Source organism: Nicotiana tabacum, chromosome 19 (genome assembly GCF_000715075.1).
Source record: "Nicotiana tabacum cultivar K326 chromosome 19, ASM71507v2, whole genome shotgun sequence".
Lineage (NCBI taxonomy): Eukaryota > Viridiplantae > Streptophyta > Magnoliopsida > Solanales > Solanaceae > Nicotiana > Nicotiana tabacum.
This window is the reverse complement of record NC_134098.1, coordinates 53,076,877-53,094,357: the sequence shown is the minus strand read 5'-3', so window position 1 is coordinate 53,094,357 and position 17,481 is coordinate 53,076,877. Positions and strand designations below refer to the sequence as shown.

The 17,481-nt window shown below is 35.2% G+C and overlaps 1 protein-coding gene across 2 annotated transcripts; it reads left to right on the top strand.

Annotated features, from left to right (window-relative positions):
* The first annotated feature begins 3,817 nt into the window (after positions 1–3,817).
* Positions 3,818–16,079, top strand: LOC107799072 (poly [ADP-ribose] polymerase 1-like). 2 transcript variants are annotated; one of them, XM_016622142.2, is made up of 20 exons: positions 3,818–4,117; positions 6,471–6,520; positions 6,617–6,806; positions 7,420–7,597; positions 7,696–8,035; positions 8,350–8,545; positions 8,688–8,852; positions 9,010–9,070; positions 9,149–9,212; positions 9,289–9,540; positions 11,502–11,739; positions 11,906–12,021; positions 12,090–12,166; positions 12,278–12,438; positions 13,918–14,109; positions 14,409–14,517; positions 14,672–14,754; positions 14,840–14,977; positions 15,119–15,301; positions 15,759–16,079. In XM_016622142.2, exons 1-20 carry the CDS (start codon positions 3,974–3,976, stop codon positions 15,804–15,806), a joined length of 2,985 nt encoding a protein of 994 aa, XP_016477628.1. In that variant the 5' UTR covers positions 3,818–3,973; the 3' UTR covers positions 15,807–16,079. The 2 variants fall into 2 exon arrangements, with proteins under 2 accessions (XP_016477628.1, XP_016477629.1); XM_016622143.2 differs by lacking the exon at positions 3,818–4,117 and adding an exon at positions 5,704–5,919.
* The last annotated feature ends 1,402 nt before the right edge of the window (positions 16,080–17,481 follow it).

The following is a 17,481-nucleotide window of genomic DNA, read 5'->3' as shown; positions in this document are numbered from 1 at the left end:
ATTGTTGAAATCAGTAAGACGTTACACATGAAGTACAATCAAATCAGTAAGGAGTGCTAGTGCCTATTGTTGAAATTAGTTTACGTTGAATAAATTTGCCTAAAGAGTAATGAAAATTCTGATTTTTTTCTCATAGTATATTTTATTTACTTCAAATAGAAGCTCTTAAATAGATAAGGCTTTATTTTTTAAAAGTTATTCTAGTAATACGAAGGAACACAACCCTTCAAATCAAAGCATTGAATTTTTTAAAGTAGTTCTTTTGTAATGGCCAAATAATTTGTTTAAAAAATAGTTACTAATGAAAGAATGCAACTATTTAGAAAAGACACGATATAAATTTATATTTGTTTGGTCTTTTTAAAAAAAATATTATTACTCTTAAATAAAAATAAGTATTATTAAGGATATTTTAGTAATTCAACTTTTTAGTTGTGGGCTTTCCACTTTTAATATAGTATCGATTAACCCTTCATTAATGCTAAAAATACGGTGATGAGAAGGAGGTATTTGCCGACAAGAAGCCTTTTTCCATTTAAAGTAGTTCTTTTGTAATGGCCAAATAATTTGTTTAAAAATTAGTTACTAAGGAAAGAATGCAACTATTTAGAAAAGACACGATATAAATTTATATTTTTTTGGTCTTTTAAAAAAAATATTATTACTCTTAAATAAAAATAAATATTATTAAGGATATTTTAGTAATTCAACTTTTTAGTCGTGGGCTTCCCACTTTTAATATAGTATCAATAGATATAGATATAGATAGATAGATAGATAACTATAGGGTGAAGTGCACCGATAGCTACTTTTAAGCATGCTATTCAAAATATATGTATAATTGACAATGTATTTAAAGATTAGTCAATTCACCAAATTTCAAGACTAAATATCCTGAATTTTTGAGCTGCTAATTTGAAATTCGGGACTTAGTGTCCTAAATTTTTGAGCTGTTAATTTGAAATTCATGACTAAGAGTCCTTAATTTCTAAACTGCTGAGGACTAAGAGCCCGTTTGGACATAAGAAAATTTTTTCTTTTTTCAAAAAAAAAAAAATCACTTTTTTAAAAATCAGCGTTTGTTCATAAAAATTTTAATTTTCACTTAAAGATGCATTTTGAAAATTTTTGAAAATTTTAAAAACTCCAAAAAATTATTTTTCAAAATTTTCACTCAAATCACTCACAAAACTTCAAAAACAACCCAAAATTATATTCATGTCCAAACACAACTCTAAATTTCAAATATAATTTTTACTTGAAAATTTTTTCCCCCTATTTTGGAATTTTATAATTTTTATGTCCAAATGCCCACTAAGTGTCCTGAATTTTCTCAACTGCTAATTTAAAATTCAAGACACAAGATTCGAATTTTTTGACATAATTTTGGAACTATAAGACATCATATTCTGAAGTTTGAACTTTGAGGTTTAAATTTCAGGACGTCGTATCTTGAAGTTTGAGCGAATTGGCTAATCTTCAAATATATTGTAAACTATAAATATATTTTAAATAGCATGATTAAAAGTGGATACCTGGTGTCATTTCTGCATAAATATAGTTAGTTTATTCATTGATTGAATCTTACATAAATGTTACAAATAAGTCCTAATTTACCAACCTCTGCCATTAATCATAGACTTATCAAAACTAGCCAAGCACATATAAAAATTGAAAACCCAAACAAATAAGGTTCTTTCTCTCTAGGAATCATACGCAAAGATATCCTTCCATATTTTTAAGCGTGATCAATAATATTAGATGCAAGCTAGAAAGGAAATTCATGTACGGGGTAGCAAATAAGATGATAAAATACCAATAAATAAATAAAATACAAGATTCCAAAATCTAAACAAAAAATGACCGGGTATAGTTGAAATTCATTGAAAACATATAGATGAGTCAACATACAAAATTTGATGAAGATTGTAGGTGATTTGGATTGATTTGATATCAAAATTCGAAGTTAAAATTGAGTTCGAAAAATTCTTCCGCGACACAACAATCACACACACACACACACACATATATATATATATATATATATATATATATATATATATATATATATATACATGTGATACACATTTGATACAAATATGATACATATGTGATGCACAAATGATAAATGATACACGTATCATTTTTTTTCATGTCCATCTTCTACTTCGAATTTTCAATTCAAACCACCTCAAAACTCCACCAAATCATCCCAAAACTGAGATTCAAACTCCTTAAGATGTACCCAATCTATTCTAATAACACCAACTCAAAAGAAATAAAAAATTTGACCTTTGTTTGCTACAAATTGCTAATTGGCTAATATTAGTAGTATTTGACTAATATTAGTAATATTTTATGAATTGACCAATTTTTGTAATAAGCTACTTATAAATAGACATATTTGGTAGTTGTCTGAATTAACCTGAAAGCTTCATGGAACGAAACTAATCAACCCCGCAAGTCATAAAACCATAAATACATATGTGTGAAGCATCAAAAGGGAAACTGGGCATAATTACACAAAACGATTTTTGATTGAAATTGGGACCTATTTGGTTGTCCCTTTTTAACTTATACCCGTTTTATTTTTTCTTTTGCATCCGTTCCCATTTTTTTTGTTAAAAGTATTTTAAAAAGATGATTTTACCCTTTTTTAATAAAAGACTATTGACAAAACTGTAGACTGCAGGGCAAAATTTCAGCATGTTTTGGTATGAAGTTTTAGTAAATAAACTAAATAACTTCAGCATGCATTAGAAAAAACTAATTAGAAAACTACATACTACAAGACAAAAACTTAAGCATGTTTAGTCTGAAGTTTTAGCAAATGAACTAAAAAAATTCAGCTTGTTTAGACTGAAGTTTCGGATAAAAATCATGACAAAACTGTAGATTGCATGATAAAATTTCAGCATATTTTTGATATGAAATTTTAGCAAATGAACTAAATAACTTCATCATGCATTAGCAAAAACTCATTAGAAAATTACATATTGCAAGACAAAAATTTAAGCATGTTTAGTCTGAAATTTTAGCAAATGAACTAAAAAACTTAAGCATGTTTAGTATGAAATTTTAGCAAATGAACTAAAAAACTTAAGCATGTTTAGTCTGAAAATTTAGCAAATGAACTAAATAACTTAAGCATATTTAGTTTGAAATTTTAGCAAATGAACTAAAAAACTTAAGTATGTTTAGTCTGAAATTTTAGCAAATGAACTAAATAGTTTCAGCATGTTTAGACTGAAGTTTCGGATAAAACTTATGACAAAACTGTAGACTGCAGGATAAATAACTTCAGCATGCATTAGCATGAAGTTTTAGCTTCAATGTGAAATAACTTCATGCTATATTAGCATGAAGTTTTAGCTTCAACATGAAACAACTTCATGCTACATTAGCATAAAGTTTTAGCTTCAAGGTGAAACAACTTCATACAAGTGTGATTCTGAAGATGAATCTGGACAAGTTTTTGATTTTTTGATAAAACTGCTGAGAGGAGAGGAGGAGATCTTTTTTTACGAATGAGGTTGCAGATCACGCGATTAATGCATGATGCAGGTTTTATATCTTTTGTTAGGGATGTAATTTTCATATTATTACGGATTTTTTGTCAGTTAGCTATCAAATCAATAATTTTTAAAAATAGGTTACAGGTTAAAAAGTGACATAAATATAGGGCACGGCTCTAAATCCCCGTAAAAAAAAATGCAAGCCCAATTATCGGTGGACTTAAGCCCAAAATAAGTTGGTTGTTTAGGAACCCATTAGGTCCACAGTCAAAGCAAGGCGACAGCTCAAAGATTCTCAAAAAACATTCATTCCAAAATTCTTCCCCCAGCCTGTGTGCGTCACTCCGGTGACACCACTCTCAGTCCACTCTAATAAATCTGCATGAACAGTGACACTATCCAGAGAGAGAGAGAGCGCAAGAACGAAAACACAAACACCCAAAAAATAGAAGGTGAAAATGGCGAACCCTCCGAAGCCATGGAAAGCAGAGTATGCAAAGTCGTCGCGTTCATCATGCAAGACCTGCAAAAATCCTATTGACAAGGAAATTTTCAGGCTTGGAAAAATGGTCCAAGCCACTCAATTTGATGGCTTCATGCCTGTATGTTCTTGCTTCTTAGATATGTTCTTTTACCACGAAAAAGACTTAAAGGCTTTTACTTTTTTGTCGATTTCACTTGCATAATCTTGTAATATGAAAAATTTCCTCTCCCCTTTCTATGTTTGTTTTCACTTTGCGTCTTTCCCATGCTTTTTTTAATTGTGCATTGATCTTTTCTTGTTTCTTTCTTTTTTCCTCTCAAAAGTATTTTTCTGGAAGATCGTGCCAGTTTATTCGGTGCTTTTTTTAAAAACCCTTTTTCCTTTTGTGGGTTTTGCACATTACTTTATTCCATGCTTGATGTAGGCATACAACTTAATGTGGATATGATCAGTTATCTGGGATAGTAAAAATGTAGACGTTATAGTGAAACTCAGGAATGCGTGCGCTATGTTACCTATAATTGAAGGCCTGAACTATTATTGGAAGGGAAAATGGTCAATTTTGCTCATGAACTATACGAAATTGAGCAACTTTTCCCTGTGTTACACTTTGAGTCTAATCTTACCCTGCCGTTAGGAAAAACTCTCAAATTTTGGGTGTGTTTGGTACGAAGTAAAATGTTTTTCATGGAAAGTGTTTTCCTTGAAAATGTTTCTAGGAAAATGAGTGGTTTTATAACCAATTTTCTCTTGATTGGTTAGTGAGTGAAAAACCCTTTCCAATAGAAAATATTTTTTAGAAAAATAATTTTTTATGCTACTATCCTCACCCCTTTCACCCAAATCCCCATGTTTCTTGTGCTCCCTCACCCCTCCCCTCCAAAACAAATACCAACGTTTTCAGGACTATATTTTGTTCAAGAATTTAATTATTCTTTAAAAATTCACACAAATCAAAAGGTTTCGCACAAAAACAACGTTAAAATTTGAGCTCCATAACTAAAAAGAAAATACTCTTTTTTTTTTGTTGAAAAAGAAAGTACTCTTTCTACGACAAAAAAAGAAAGTACTCGTTTTGTTGAAATGAAAGAAAATACTTTTCTACATTATCAAAAGAAAGTACCCATTTTGTTGAAATGAAAGAAAATACTTTTCTACATTATCAAAAGAAAGTACCTATTTTGTTGAAATGAAAGAAAATACTTTTTCTACGTCATGAAAAGAAGATACTCATTTTGTTGAAATAAAAAAAAGTACTATATCTGCAACATGAAAATGAAGTCTCTTTATTTAGGGTGGGGGTGGAGGTCGGGGGTTGGGGTGGGTGGGGTGTGGGGGTGGGGGCTAGTGGGGATGGGGAATAGGGCGGTGAAGGTTGAAAAAGAGTTTTGGAAAATGTTATCCCTTCTCTTGATAGGGAAAACATTTTACTCCAATTGGAGGAAAATGAGTTCATGAGGAAAATATTTTCCAAAACATTTAAGCCAATGGGAAAATTGGAAAACTTTTTCCGAAAAATGTTTTCGTTCGTACCAAAGACACCCTTTCTCTTGACCCCTAATGGAGCTCCCTTGAAGAATAGTGGATAATGGAGCTCCCTTGAAGAATAGTGGATGGTAATTTTAAACCATGTTCAAACATAGAGGGATAAATTTGGACCCTTTTCCTCAACATATTTTGACACGTGAAGTCCATTCATTTGTCGCTGGAGTGGTGTTAATGGTTAGGGCAAATGCAAGACGATTCGCTAAAGGCAAGGGTATCAATGGATAGCACAGGGGAAAATTTGGACCTTTTCCCTTATTATTAGAATTACAAATCCGGTGGATGGTTGTATGCCTGAAAGTCATGCTCATCCATCTTTGGTTGTTCCATAATATCTCAAAGTTGTGGTGGTGGCCTTGCTTTCTGATGATACAGGTACTTATTTTAGCTCTTATGCAGAATTGACACGTTTTGCTCTCTAGGTATCTTCTGTTGTCTTGCAAGTTGATGAAACGGGTTGCTTCCGTTGTAGATTTTGTTTGTGACTGTCTCTGGTGGTTCCAATTCTCTTTGGTAATAAGGAAATTTCAAGTACATATCAACATGCATTATGTCTTGCAGATTCTTGAAATGTGAAGACTCTTAAAATTTTTATATGTTAGTTTGATTCCTCAAAACTGTAGCTTGCATACTAAAAAGAGACTCAAGTATAGGATAATGAAAAGAACTCCTTCTGAAGTGTTTGTTGGAAGTTGGAACTGTACCTTCTTGTTGACACATGTTGCTCTTATTCTGATGGTAAATTTGGCAACGGAGCTTCCTTCATTATGCTATTTATTGGTTAGTTAAGTGTCTTAAGGCCTACTGCTTTTGTTTTTTCTTTTTCGTTTTTGCTGTTGTTTACAAGCTTTGAGTTATCTTCATTGATCTGCCTTTGAACTCTCCACTTTATGTCCATTTAATTGGTGCTTGTTTTCTTGAATCAGATGTGGCATCATGCTAGCTGCATCTTGAGGAAAGCAAAGCAGATAAAATCGTATGCCACTTTCTTTTCTTAAAATTTGCGGTTAAATTGTGGTCTGGCGATACTAGAAAGGACTATAATTTTTCATTGCCTTTATTTTGATCTTAGCCTTGAAGATGTTGAAGGGGTTGATCAGTTGCGATGGGAGGATCAGCAGAAGATAAGGGAATATGTAGAGGGTGGTGGATCAGGATCCTCAAACATCCCTGCTCCTGCCGCAATGGAATGTGGTATTGAAGTCTCTCAAACATCCCGTGCTTCCTGTCGGCACTGCAACCAAAAGATTGTTAAAGGGGAGGTTGGTTTTGCAACCAATATGCTTTAGTTAGCTATTACTATTTGTTTCTTTTTGTCACATTCTAAGTCCACCGTAATTTCTTTCCTGGGAGTAGATTAGTTAGACTTGGTTGAACTGTCATAGATCACGGCCTTTGTTCGGTTGGTGTAAGCACTCGAACAGTATGTGTTTCTTGCGTTCTTTACATTTTAGTTACCATAATACTATTTTCGTGTTGATCTCTCTCTCTCTTCTTTTAGAATTTTTTTGGTAAACATGATTTAGCTTTAAGTTTATAGGAAGCTTATTTAAATGTCAATTACAAGAATTTTTTTGTTTGCGTCACTATTTAGAAGTTCTTTTTGATCATCCAGTTACAACCTCTTTACCATTTTATTAGTTTTCAGAAAATTTGGTTATTCTCTTTAATGTATGGCTTTAAATTATTCATAAACAAATGATGTGCCTTTTAGCTTTTCTTATCTTGTTGAAATTACCAAGCTCGAGTGTGAAATATGAATTAATAATTGTTTTTTGTATCCATCGTCTTATTTCTCAATTGCATTATCATCTTAATGGACAGCCATCTAGAAGTTCAATATACTTTTCTTAAATACTTGCTATCTGTTGTTAGGTCCGCTTATCATCCAAACCTGAAGGTCAACGTGCTAAGTCCCTGGCATGGCATCATGCAAAGTGTTTCTCTGAAATATCTTCGACTACCCAGGTTGAAAAGTTATCTGGATGGGATAGCCTCTCAGCAGCTTATCAGACAGTTGTTCTATCCCTGTTTAAGAGTTCTTCATCGACGGGTAATAAGAACTTCGCTCATTTAATTGCACATTACTATTGTAGTTGGAAACTCTTTTCTTCCCTCGTTAGCAACTAATGTGTTTGACAATTGTCTTAGGTAACAAAACTGAGCCCAAGGAGGAACTAGCACAGGAATCAACATCTAAGGCTGGTGCTAAAAGGAAAAAAGCCAGTAAGAACAGTGAGAAATTAAAGATTGCTAAAGCCGAAGCTGATGTTTCTGCCAGCAAAAATGTGTTAGACAGGAATACTAACAATGTGAAGGATGGACTCTCCAAAGCATCCGAGTTGGAGAGTCAACTGGAGGCGCAGACTAAAGCCCTATGGGCACTCAAGGATGATCTCAAAAAGCATGTCAGTACAGGAGAGTTGCGAGAGATGCTTGAAGCTAATGATCAGGAATCTACAGGATCGGAGCTTGATTTGCGAGATCGTTGGTATGGTTCTTCTGACGCTTAATCTGATATATCTAAGCTATGGTCTTTGTCACTTATGATGCACACAATATTCCTAACTGCGTTTTGTCAATTGCTAACTTAGGATAGTTTGTACTAGTACTGTTTGGGAACTTGGCCAGATGTGGGTTTTACTTCCCTTCCTTACTTTCCCTTATACCCGTCATTCAATATCGCCTTTTTGTTCCTTCTGGATTTATTTTTTTGTTGATTGCAAAATAACTGTTCAATGTGGACGGGCTTTTAGTGCGGTACTCATACAGTTTCTGGTGCTCTTCTTTTTTGGCTTTATCCAGTGCTGATCGGATGCTTTTTGGAGCACTCCCCAAATGTCCCCTTTGTTCAGGACACCTTCGATATTCTGGAGGCATGTATAAATGCCACGGCTATTTGTCAGCATGGAGCAAGTGTTCTTACTCTGCCACTGACATAAAACGTGTTAAAGGAAAATGGAAAATTCCTGATGAAACCAGCAATGAGTATCTTCTCAAGGTACATGGTTAACAAATTCTAAGATCTGATAGCAGACGAATGAGCAGCACTTTAAAAGATTCCTTTATAGCCAAAATATTTTTAGGCTTGCAATCAAAGCTCTTTAGCTGGAGAAATTATATAACTGTTATTTTCTGTCCAGTGGAATAAATCACAAAAGTTAAAAAAACCAGAAAGAATACTGCCCCCGGCTACACCCAGCAAGGCATCTGTGAGCCAGGCTGCTAATGGGCTATCTCAGTCTTCCAAGGGCGAAAACCTAGGGGATCTAAAAGTTGCTTTAGCAGGATCATCTGAAGAGTCCAGGGTAAGACTTTTCCTTATTTTCCAATTTCTCTTTTCTCTAGTGGATCATTCATGAGTACCTATCGAAAAAAGTGGATTACTCATGAGTATTTGAAGTTGCACTTCCGCTTTTTGATTTTTTTGTTCAGCTTATTAATGCGCATTTTTCAATTTAATAGGAAAACTGGAAGAGCAAAATTGAGGAAGCTGGTGGACAGCTGCATGCCAAGATAAAGAAAGGTGCCTTATCGATTTTAGAATATAGGTTTAAACTTTGTCCTTGTTATATTCTGAATGTAGGGATATTTGGACTTGCAGACACAAATTGCTTAGTTGTGATAGGGATGTTGGATGATCAAGATTCCGAGATAAAGAAGGCCAGGTAAACTCCTTGCAAGTTGCAACCAGTAAACTTTCCCCTGACAACTTCTTCACTCCCATCTGTTTAATTTTGACAGGAGAATGAAAGTGCCAATAGTTCGGGAGGATTATTTGGTGGATAGTATCGAGAGAAAGAAAAAACTTCCTTTTGACTTGTATAAATTAGAAGCTTATGGAGAGACTGGGAGCATGGTAACTGTCAAAGTAAAAGGGAGAAGCGCGGTTCATGAGTCATCTGGCTTGCAAGATTCAGGACACATTCTTGAGGATAAAACTAGCATATATAATACGACTCTGAACATGTCGGATCTCTCAAGTGGTATTAATAGGTGATGTATCCATATTTTTCCTGCTGAAATATGCAATAACAATCTAGTGGCTGTCTTTTTTTTTGGGTAGTTTCTTCTTCTGCGTTTCACTTCTGGTCTTTTCTGCATCACTAATTGAGATGTTTCTGCGTAATTGTCATATGTAGATTCTGCTTGAGAATTGAATCATCATAGATTCTGTAAATCTGAAGTATATTGTGAGGTACATAATGACATTAACATACCAAGCAAATTACCAAATTCACTTATTTTAAAAGTGAAAAAATGTTGGAAGTCTGCTATTTTAAATCTCAACTGAATTAGAAGAATTATACATAAACCATTAGACATAACCTAAGTATCTGGTGCCAGAATTATGTAGAATGTCCTATCCTTACTGAAAAAGTTCAAGGATAAGTAAAATGAGGGAATAATCCATCTGCCTTCACATTTCATTTTGTTAGAGTTGGGAAAAAGAATTCTCATGTGGCTAGGGAGTTGGGCCTGAGAAAATGTAATTCAATGAGAGTAACTAGTTTCAGAAAAATACGCACAATATTAATGGAATAATAAAGTGTGAAAGAAACAACTTCGAAAGGTTGGGTGAAAAACTTGTGCCATGCCATATTTACAATTTCAAAAACAGCAAAAGTATGTCCTTGTTCATGAGTTCATGTTCATCTAACAAGGATTCTATTACATCTAAGAGTGAACCTGCAGCATCTAGAATTCATCTTACACCAAAAGTGAAATAAAAGAAGGCAATTCATCTTGATCTTGTGAATTGAGCTACATCTGTCTTCAAAACATCTTGAGTTTCTTTCCTTCGAAATAGTCCACCAAGTACAAGCATGGACTGTTTTCCATCTGTTCTTCTGCCTAACAAGTCTTCCTAAGCTGTTCCAGCAAGCCAGAAGGTCACCAGTTGATCCTGGCATTGTTATTTAATTCTCTTCGTGTTTAAAAATAATTGCCAGAGTTGATCAGTTACTCCACAATGCAAAAAAGGTGTCTGTTTTCTCTCTCTCTTTTTTTTTTTTAATTATATAGAAATAGCATCTTGAACATAGTTGGATTCCCCTTTTCAAATTGTTCTCGAGTCAAACAGACCTTTTGACATTGTTAGCAACCCGTCAAAGCAATGGAGCCACCTTGTAAGGAATTTTTTCTTTCATTATGTACTTCCAAGGCCAGACATTTACCTTTTATCCGGCATGAGGAGTACCTCATAAGAGGATTTGATGGTGTAATTTCTTTTCCTATGCGTCTGCCATAATAATCTACCCTGATTTTCAGTTGTGCCTTTGAAATGCTTCAGAATTCTGAAAAAATTTCAGGTAATAAAAAAAAGGATTCTGAAAAATTTAGCAATTCTATTGATTTCCCAATCATTCTAAAGTCAATTCTATCCTTGGCCCCAAGTTTCACTTACTTTTGCATCTTGCTGCTGTCTCAGATTAAAATTATCTGGAAACAACTGCTTCAAAGCTCCCTGTCCTAGCCAATGGTCACCCCAGAAAGTTTTTTTCATCCCATTACACCTTGTGATTCATATTTGTACTGCAAGAAGGCCAAAGAGCTCTGAATGATTCCCATACTCTCACTGTCTTTCAGTTCCATATTTTTCACAAATAACTCCCCTCCATCATACTTGTTCCTTGAACCTCCATAACCATTTCATAAGCAGGCTATTTCTTTTCTTCATAGAATGACTGGTTTGAATTTAACTAAGCCGAAGTTTAAAAATGTGGATGCATCTCTACATGAGAATTAGTTTTTTTTAAAAATATCATCCGACTTTGGAAATAGCTTGTTTTTCCATGACAGTGAGATAGTCTCATCCTCTTCCAGTTGTAAAGTAGCACTTGTATAGAAGTGGAAAGGATGATTTCTATCTGTAGCTTTGGCAGCTTTGCCCATGTGAGATCTTGGTTCTGTTTGATCATATGGTATTTTAGCTGTTTTGTTTCTGGTGTCTGCAGTTACTATATCCTTCAAATTATTGAAGAGGACAAAGGGTCAGAATGTTATGTCTTTCGCAAGTGGGGTCGCGTTGGAAATGAGAAAATTGGAGGAAACAAGTTAGAAGAGATGTCTAAATCAGATGCAATACAAGAGTTTAAACGTTTGTTTCTTGAGAAGACTGGGAACTCATGGGAAGCATGGGAACAAAAGACAAATTTTCAGAAGCAACCCGGCAGATTTTATCCTCTGGATATTGTTAGCCACCTCCTTTCACCTCATGTCTTTAAACATTTTGCTCATTTTGGGTTGTACCCTTGGGATGCCTTTATAATAACATCTTATTTTTTATTATTGTTATACTATAGAAACGTGAAGTACCTTCCACCAAGTGCTCAGATTTTCAAAATGATTTACATTGTAGGATTATGGGGTTGACAAAAAGCCCACTACGAAGAGAAATCTCAATGACACAAACAGCAAACTTGCCCCTCCATTGATAGAACTGATGAAGATGCTCTTTAATGTTGAGACATACAGGTTAAATGAAATCTCACTGTTGAATTCGTTGTATGTTTAAGAATGCAGCTGAACCACAAATGCTGCAGGGCTGCTATGATGGAATTTGAGATAAATATGTCTGAGATGCCACTAGGAAAGCTGAGTAAAAGGAATATCCAAAAAGGTACATTTATTCAGCTATCTATTTCTATGGGGCATCTCCTCTTATCTATTTTATGTAATGTGTTTTAAACTTATTCACTGACTAGTTCCTGATTATGTTTCTGGTACTTAGGTTTTGAGGCGTTGACGGAGATACAAAATTTGTTAAGCGGTACTAATCATGATCCAGCTGTTAAGGAGACCCTTCTTGTTGATGCAAGCAACCGCTTTTTCACAGTCATACCATCTATTCATCCTCATGTTATTAAAGATGAAGATGATTTTAAGTTAAAGGTGAATCCCCTTTACTTGATATCAATGCTGTTTAATTTGGCAACTACTCTGCCAGCTGTGTTGTGCCATCCTAGGGATTTTGAGGGATCACCCACTGCAGCAACCAAGTTAAAAAACATATACCGATTGCCATGTCCCTTAGCAGTCTAAGAATAGGTGTCCCCTGGTTTTATTCACTCAGAAACATCTATTTTTGCATTTCCTGATGCCTCTTTTCTGCAGATTTTTCAATGAGTTAAACAGGCTCTATGTGATGTTAGCATCCAAAACAAGCTTTCTTTTTGTCTCTACATCTTCCAGGGCCATTGGTTACTCCTTTAATGGTTCATTATTTGCAACTGTTTGTAGCATGAGCCTTCTGAGAAAACTCCATTACTCTTCACCATTCGCTGCAATCTATGTGCTTTCTATACCTCCGATTCTATCAGCAGAAGAGTGATATTTACCACTTCCTAGTCTTCTAAGTTTCGTCTAAACACCATTTCCCCACTTCACTAATAGAGCATTCAGTAACACTTCAGTGAGGATTATTTTTGATACTATATAGATCCGCGAATTATCTTTTAAAGTCTTTCCCTGCATCAATATGTCTTGCCACATCTGGACTTTCTTCTCGTCTCCAATTTTCATTCTGATGATGGGCCAGAACTCATCCTGGTCTTTTAGTTTGTTTCCATAGGCCTGTTCCATGGGAGGTTGAGACCTGTTTTGAGCACCATTTATTTTCCATTCTATATCTTATTTCTACGACTTCATTCCACACTTCCTCCTTTTCTGCAAAACTTCATAACCATTTGTATAGTAGGCTTTTATTCTGTATTAGGTTTCTTATAATCACCCTTTTTTTTCCCCATAGCAACGAAGGACACTTGACTAGGTGAAACTTCTTGTCTATTTCCTTCAAATTAGGAACATCCTGTAATCAAAAGCTGCAATAGGTTGGCTCAGTGCTGAAAGTGAAGGTATTGCATGTAATTTTAGTTAAGATCCTGATGAGTCCTGGCTTTGGTCTAGGGGTAAGACCGCAATGCGTGATGTGTGGGTTGAATGCACATTACAAGTTCAAACCTTGCTACTGACAAAAGCTTGGTATTTAAGTGGAGAAGGGTAGAGGGGCGGGGCCATTATCCACCAATTCCTGAACCGTGTGCCAGCTAGCCCTCGTGTATTTGTTGGTTATCAAGAAAAGTTTAAGCTTCAGGTGGCTTGTATAAAGTTTGAGCCATATTTATCAGCTGAGCTCATTTGTAGAATTGCTTGTCTCTGTATTTTCATACTTTTAAAGATCATGCATTATGTGGTAAGTGCACGGACATCAGTGAGGTCATAAAGAGGACATACTCTGACTGAAGTATCTGCTCTTCCATTCCCTTTATTTCTGTTTTCTTTGGTTACATATTTTACTCACTACCTCTTCTAGCCATCTCATTCGGGTGCCGGTGTTCCAGCTAACTTATGCTGCTATGTATTTTTTGATAGATAAAAATGCTGGAAGCTCTTCAGGACATTGAAATAGCTTCAAGACTTGTTGGCTTTGACATTGATAATGATGATTCTCTGGATGACAAGTATAAGAAGCTACACTGTGATATATCTCCAATTCCTCATCACAGTGAAGATTATCGAGTGATTGAAAAGTATCTCCAAAGTACTCATGCTCCTACACATAAGGTGGGTTTAAGGTTCTTTTTGTTGGTGACTCCCCCTTCCTCTAACGCGTTTTTTTCCCGAGGAGCTGGCTAGTTTTTCAGTTGAATCTTTTTGTGCGTCACTTTCGAAAACCGAAAATAGTTCTATAAGCACAATGGGCTAGCTGTGGTGAGAGCACCAGCAACATAGCTGCAACCCCCCCCCCCCCCCTTTTAAACCTTTAGCTATCTACCTTCTTATTGAAGCAATTTGAAAGACACAATGTTTTATGTTTCAATTTTCTAGAAAAACGGTATGTGCTAATGTTGGAATTTTCTCAGGATTGGGTTCTGGAAGTGGAAGAAGTGTTTTCTCTTGAACGTGAAGGCGAATTTGACAAGTTTGCACCCCACAGAGAGAAACTGAAGAACAGAATGCTTCTATGGCACGGTAAGTTGAAGCACATATCAAGTCGACCTGTCAACTGGAGGATTTATCATTTGAATGGCTAAGAATTTACATTGTTTTTGAAATTTTAGGTTATGAGATTGTTATCAAACTGCTAAAATGAACTTAATACTGCATCGAAATCCTTGCCTTTCAGGTTCTCGTTTGACAAACTTTGTGGGTATACTAAGCCAAGGACTAAGAATTGCTCCTCCGGAAGCCCCAGCTACAGGATATATGGTATCAGCTGCCCCTTACGTTTTCCTTTTGCAGTTTTGGATTGACGTCCATTTTGTAGCTACTTTTTTGTCTTCCTACCGTGTAGTTTGGAAAGGGAATTTACTTTGCTGATATGGTCAGTAAAAGTGCACAATATTGCTTCACTGATCGCAAGAACCCTGTTGGATTTATGCTTCTCAGTGAAGTTGCTTTAGGTGAAGTTTATGAGCTAAAGAAAGCTAAGGTGAGTAGCTACTGTAGGATTGCCGTGCTATACTGCTGTTATTATTTCGTTCATTCAGTGCATTGTCCTATTTCTCTTCGGCTTCCTGTTTGAGTTTGTTACTTCTGATATTTATTGCTGCTTTCTTTGGCTTCCATGTAGTATATTGACAAACCTCCTAAAGGGAAGCACTCTACTAAGGGTCTTGGCAAGACAGTACCTGAGAGCTCAGAGTTTGTGAAGTGGAGGGATGAAGTTGTGGTGCCGCATGGAAAACCAGTACCATCAAACGTTAAGAACTCTGAGCTTTTGTATAATGAATACATAGTCTACGACACTGCCCAAGTAAGTTTTCTTTTTATTTGGTGATAAACGTTTGAGAGTATTCAAACACCTATTCTTGTTTGATGCAGAGCTAACTCTATCAGTGAATTTGACGAACTATAAGGGTTATGTATTTATTTTTTGCTTCTTTCAGATAAATCAGTAGGTTTATGTTTTTCATAAACACCAGAATTGTTTGGCACTGACATGAAGCAAATTATTATTAGTTAACCCGTTAAAGTAGTTTATTAGTTGATTCAAAGAGTAATAGATAAATTATTTTGCGTTTTTAAGTCAGGATCGCCTATTAATTGTGTGAAGAAATCATTTAGAAGCTTTATCTTTTTAACAATTATACATATTCTAATATCATGTTCAAACTTATTGCATGACATTCTTCGGTCGTGGGGATAGGGATGTGAAGTACATAGATGAACATACTGATGGACTCGCTGCTTTTAATTTGTATGTTCTGCAGGTAAAGCTGCAATTCTTGGTCAAAGTGAGGTTTAATTATAAGCGGTGAAGTTATGATTCAGACTTGTAAATATATCTGTTATGTATTGATGGTTCCACTCCATATTAGTGGAAACTGCATCTTCTTACTCATCATGTGCAGGCTTGATACTGAGGTTATCTTTTGTTGTGTGTGGGAGGGCTAGATTTAGTTGGATCTCATTTTGGGGTTTTAGGGGGAGATCGCGTCCTGCACATGTAAATGCCTTTTTTGTAACAGATGAATTGTGTTTTCAACTATGATGCTTAGCTTTATGGCAATGGTTGATATTAGCAGTATTAACCTGAGAGCTGTCACTGCTGGTTGTGGTTGAAGCTATTGTTGCTCTGTAAATTTCGTTGTAATTGGCTTGTGTCCTTTCTGCTGCTACTTTTCCGGATTTTGCTAAGAAAACTTGACATGAAACTAGTTAGAAGCTGCACAGTGTCTCCTGGCTTTGCTTTGGCTATATAGTAAACTGTTTAAAATTAAAGTTTTGTAACAAAATATGAATGATTCTGGAAGATGGTAATCTTTCTGAAAAAAAATATATTTTATTTATCAAATATAATGGGTTGGGTTGGTTGATCCCCAAATGCATTTAAGCTAAGCTGTCACTTTTATCTATTTAAAATGCAGAATAATGTGACCTCTCTGAGTTTCAAGTATAAGACTTCTCCCCATAATAACATACGACGGTACGAGTGTTAAAAGGGAGGATTGTTTGCTGCATGCATAAATGATAAATGTAGAGGTGGGAATAAGGACAAAGCTAGAGTTGTGCAGCTGATGCAGGAACATAACATGGGGTTTTACCCTTTTTCTGCAAACTGCCATTTTCTTTTGTTAGGATGACGAACCTCTTGGCATTTCTGCAACTTCCATTTGACTGTAGACGTAATTTGGAGAATGTGTAGCCAGTTGTACCCCTTACCATGTGTTATCCAATGCTGAAGTTTTGGATTGCAAATTGCAGCAACCACTTCAAGGTTTTGCAGGAATCACTTTGCATGTCCCCTCTTCTTTTTAAGGTTTAGTTGTTACACGTAAATATAAGTACAACTTGGAAAATTAGTTTTTAAGAAACTTTTGATTCAGTCTTTAAGGTAGATACTTTATCAGTCTTTTGAAATGTATATGATTGAATATTCCAGAAATGCTGCGTGGTTGGCTCTAGAGAATGTTTTGCTTAGAGAATTGATCTTGCAATAAATTTTAATTAAACAACCAATGATTATAAGTGCAGAAGATTTTATCGTATAATCTGGGCAAGGAATATAGTGTTTCTTTTTCCATGTTTTGCTACTAGGCGCCCTTCAAATCTCTGCTCTTATAGAAGAGAAGCAATAAGAATGACCAAAATTATTACTACTCGAACCAGATGCATAGCTTGCAACTAGGGTCCGACTAATTTCGAATTTGCCCCGCATAAGGCCTATTAAAGGGGAAAAACGCTTTTGTTCAGAATTTTACATATTCAAGGCTCGATCCGAAACCTGTGATTAAGAGTGCAAGAATCCTATTCATTAATGTTCATTAACCTCTACCATGTTCGAAGTAAGTGCAACACTTTAACTCGGTTGCTATAATCTGAGGTCATGTATATGCATTGTGTAGCAGCACTTATTTAGCGAAAATTTGAGGATTCGAAAGTTCAAAACTTCAAATTTCAAATTTCAAAGGTGTTTAATGAACGTATATAACC

Bases quoted from the DNA above. Each gene is read 5' to 3' on its own strand.
- LOC107799072 (XM_016622142.2), top strand. From the start codon at position 3,974: ATGGCGAACCCTCCGAAGCCATGGAAAGCAGAGTATGCAAAGTCGTCG. The intron at 8,036-8,349 runs GTATGGTTCTTC...GGCTTTATCCAG, and splicing joins CTTGATTTGCGAGATCGTTG to TGCTGATCGGATGCTTTTTG. The intron at 14,518-14,671 runs GTAAGTTGAAGC...CTTGCCTTTCAG, and splicing joins CAGAATGCTTCTATGGCACG to GTTCTCGTTTGACAAACTTT.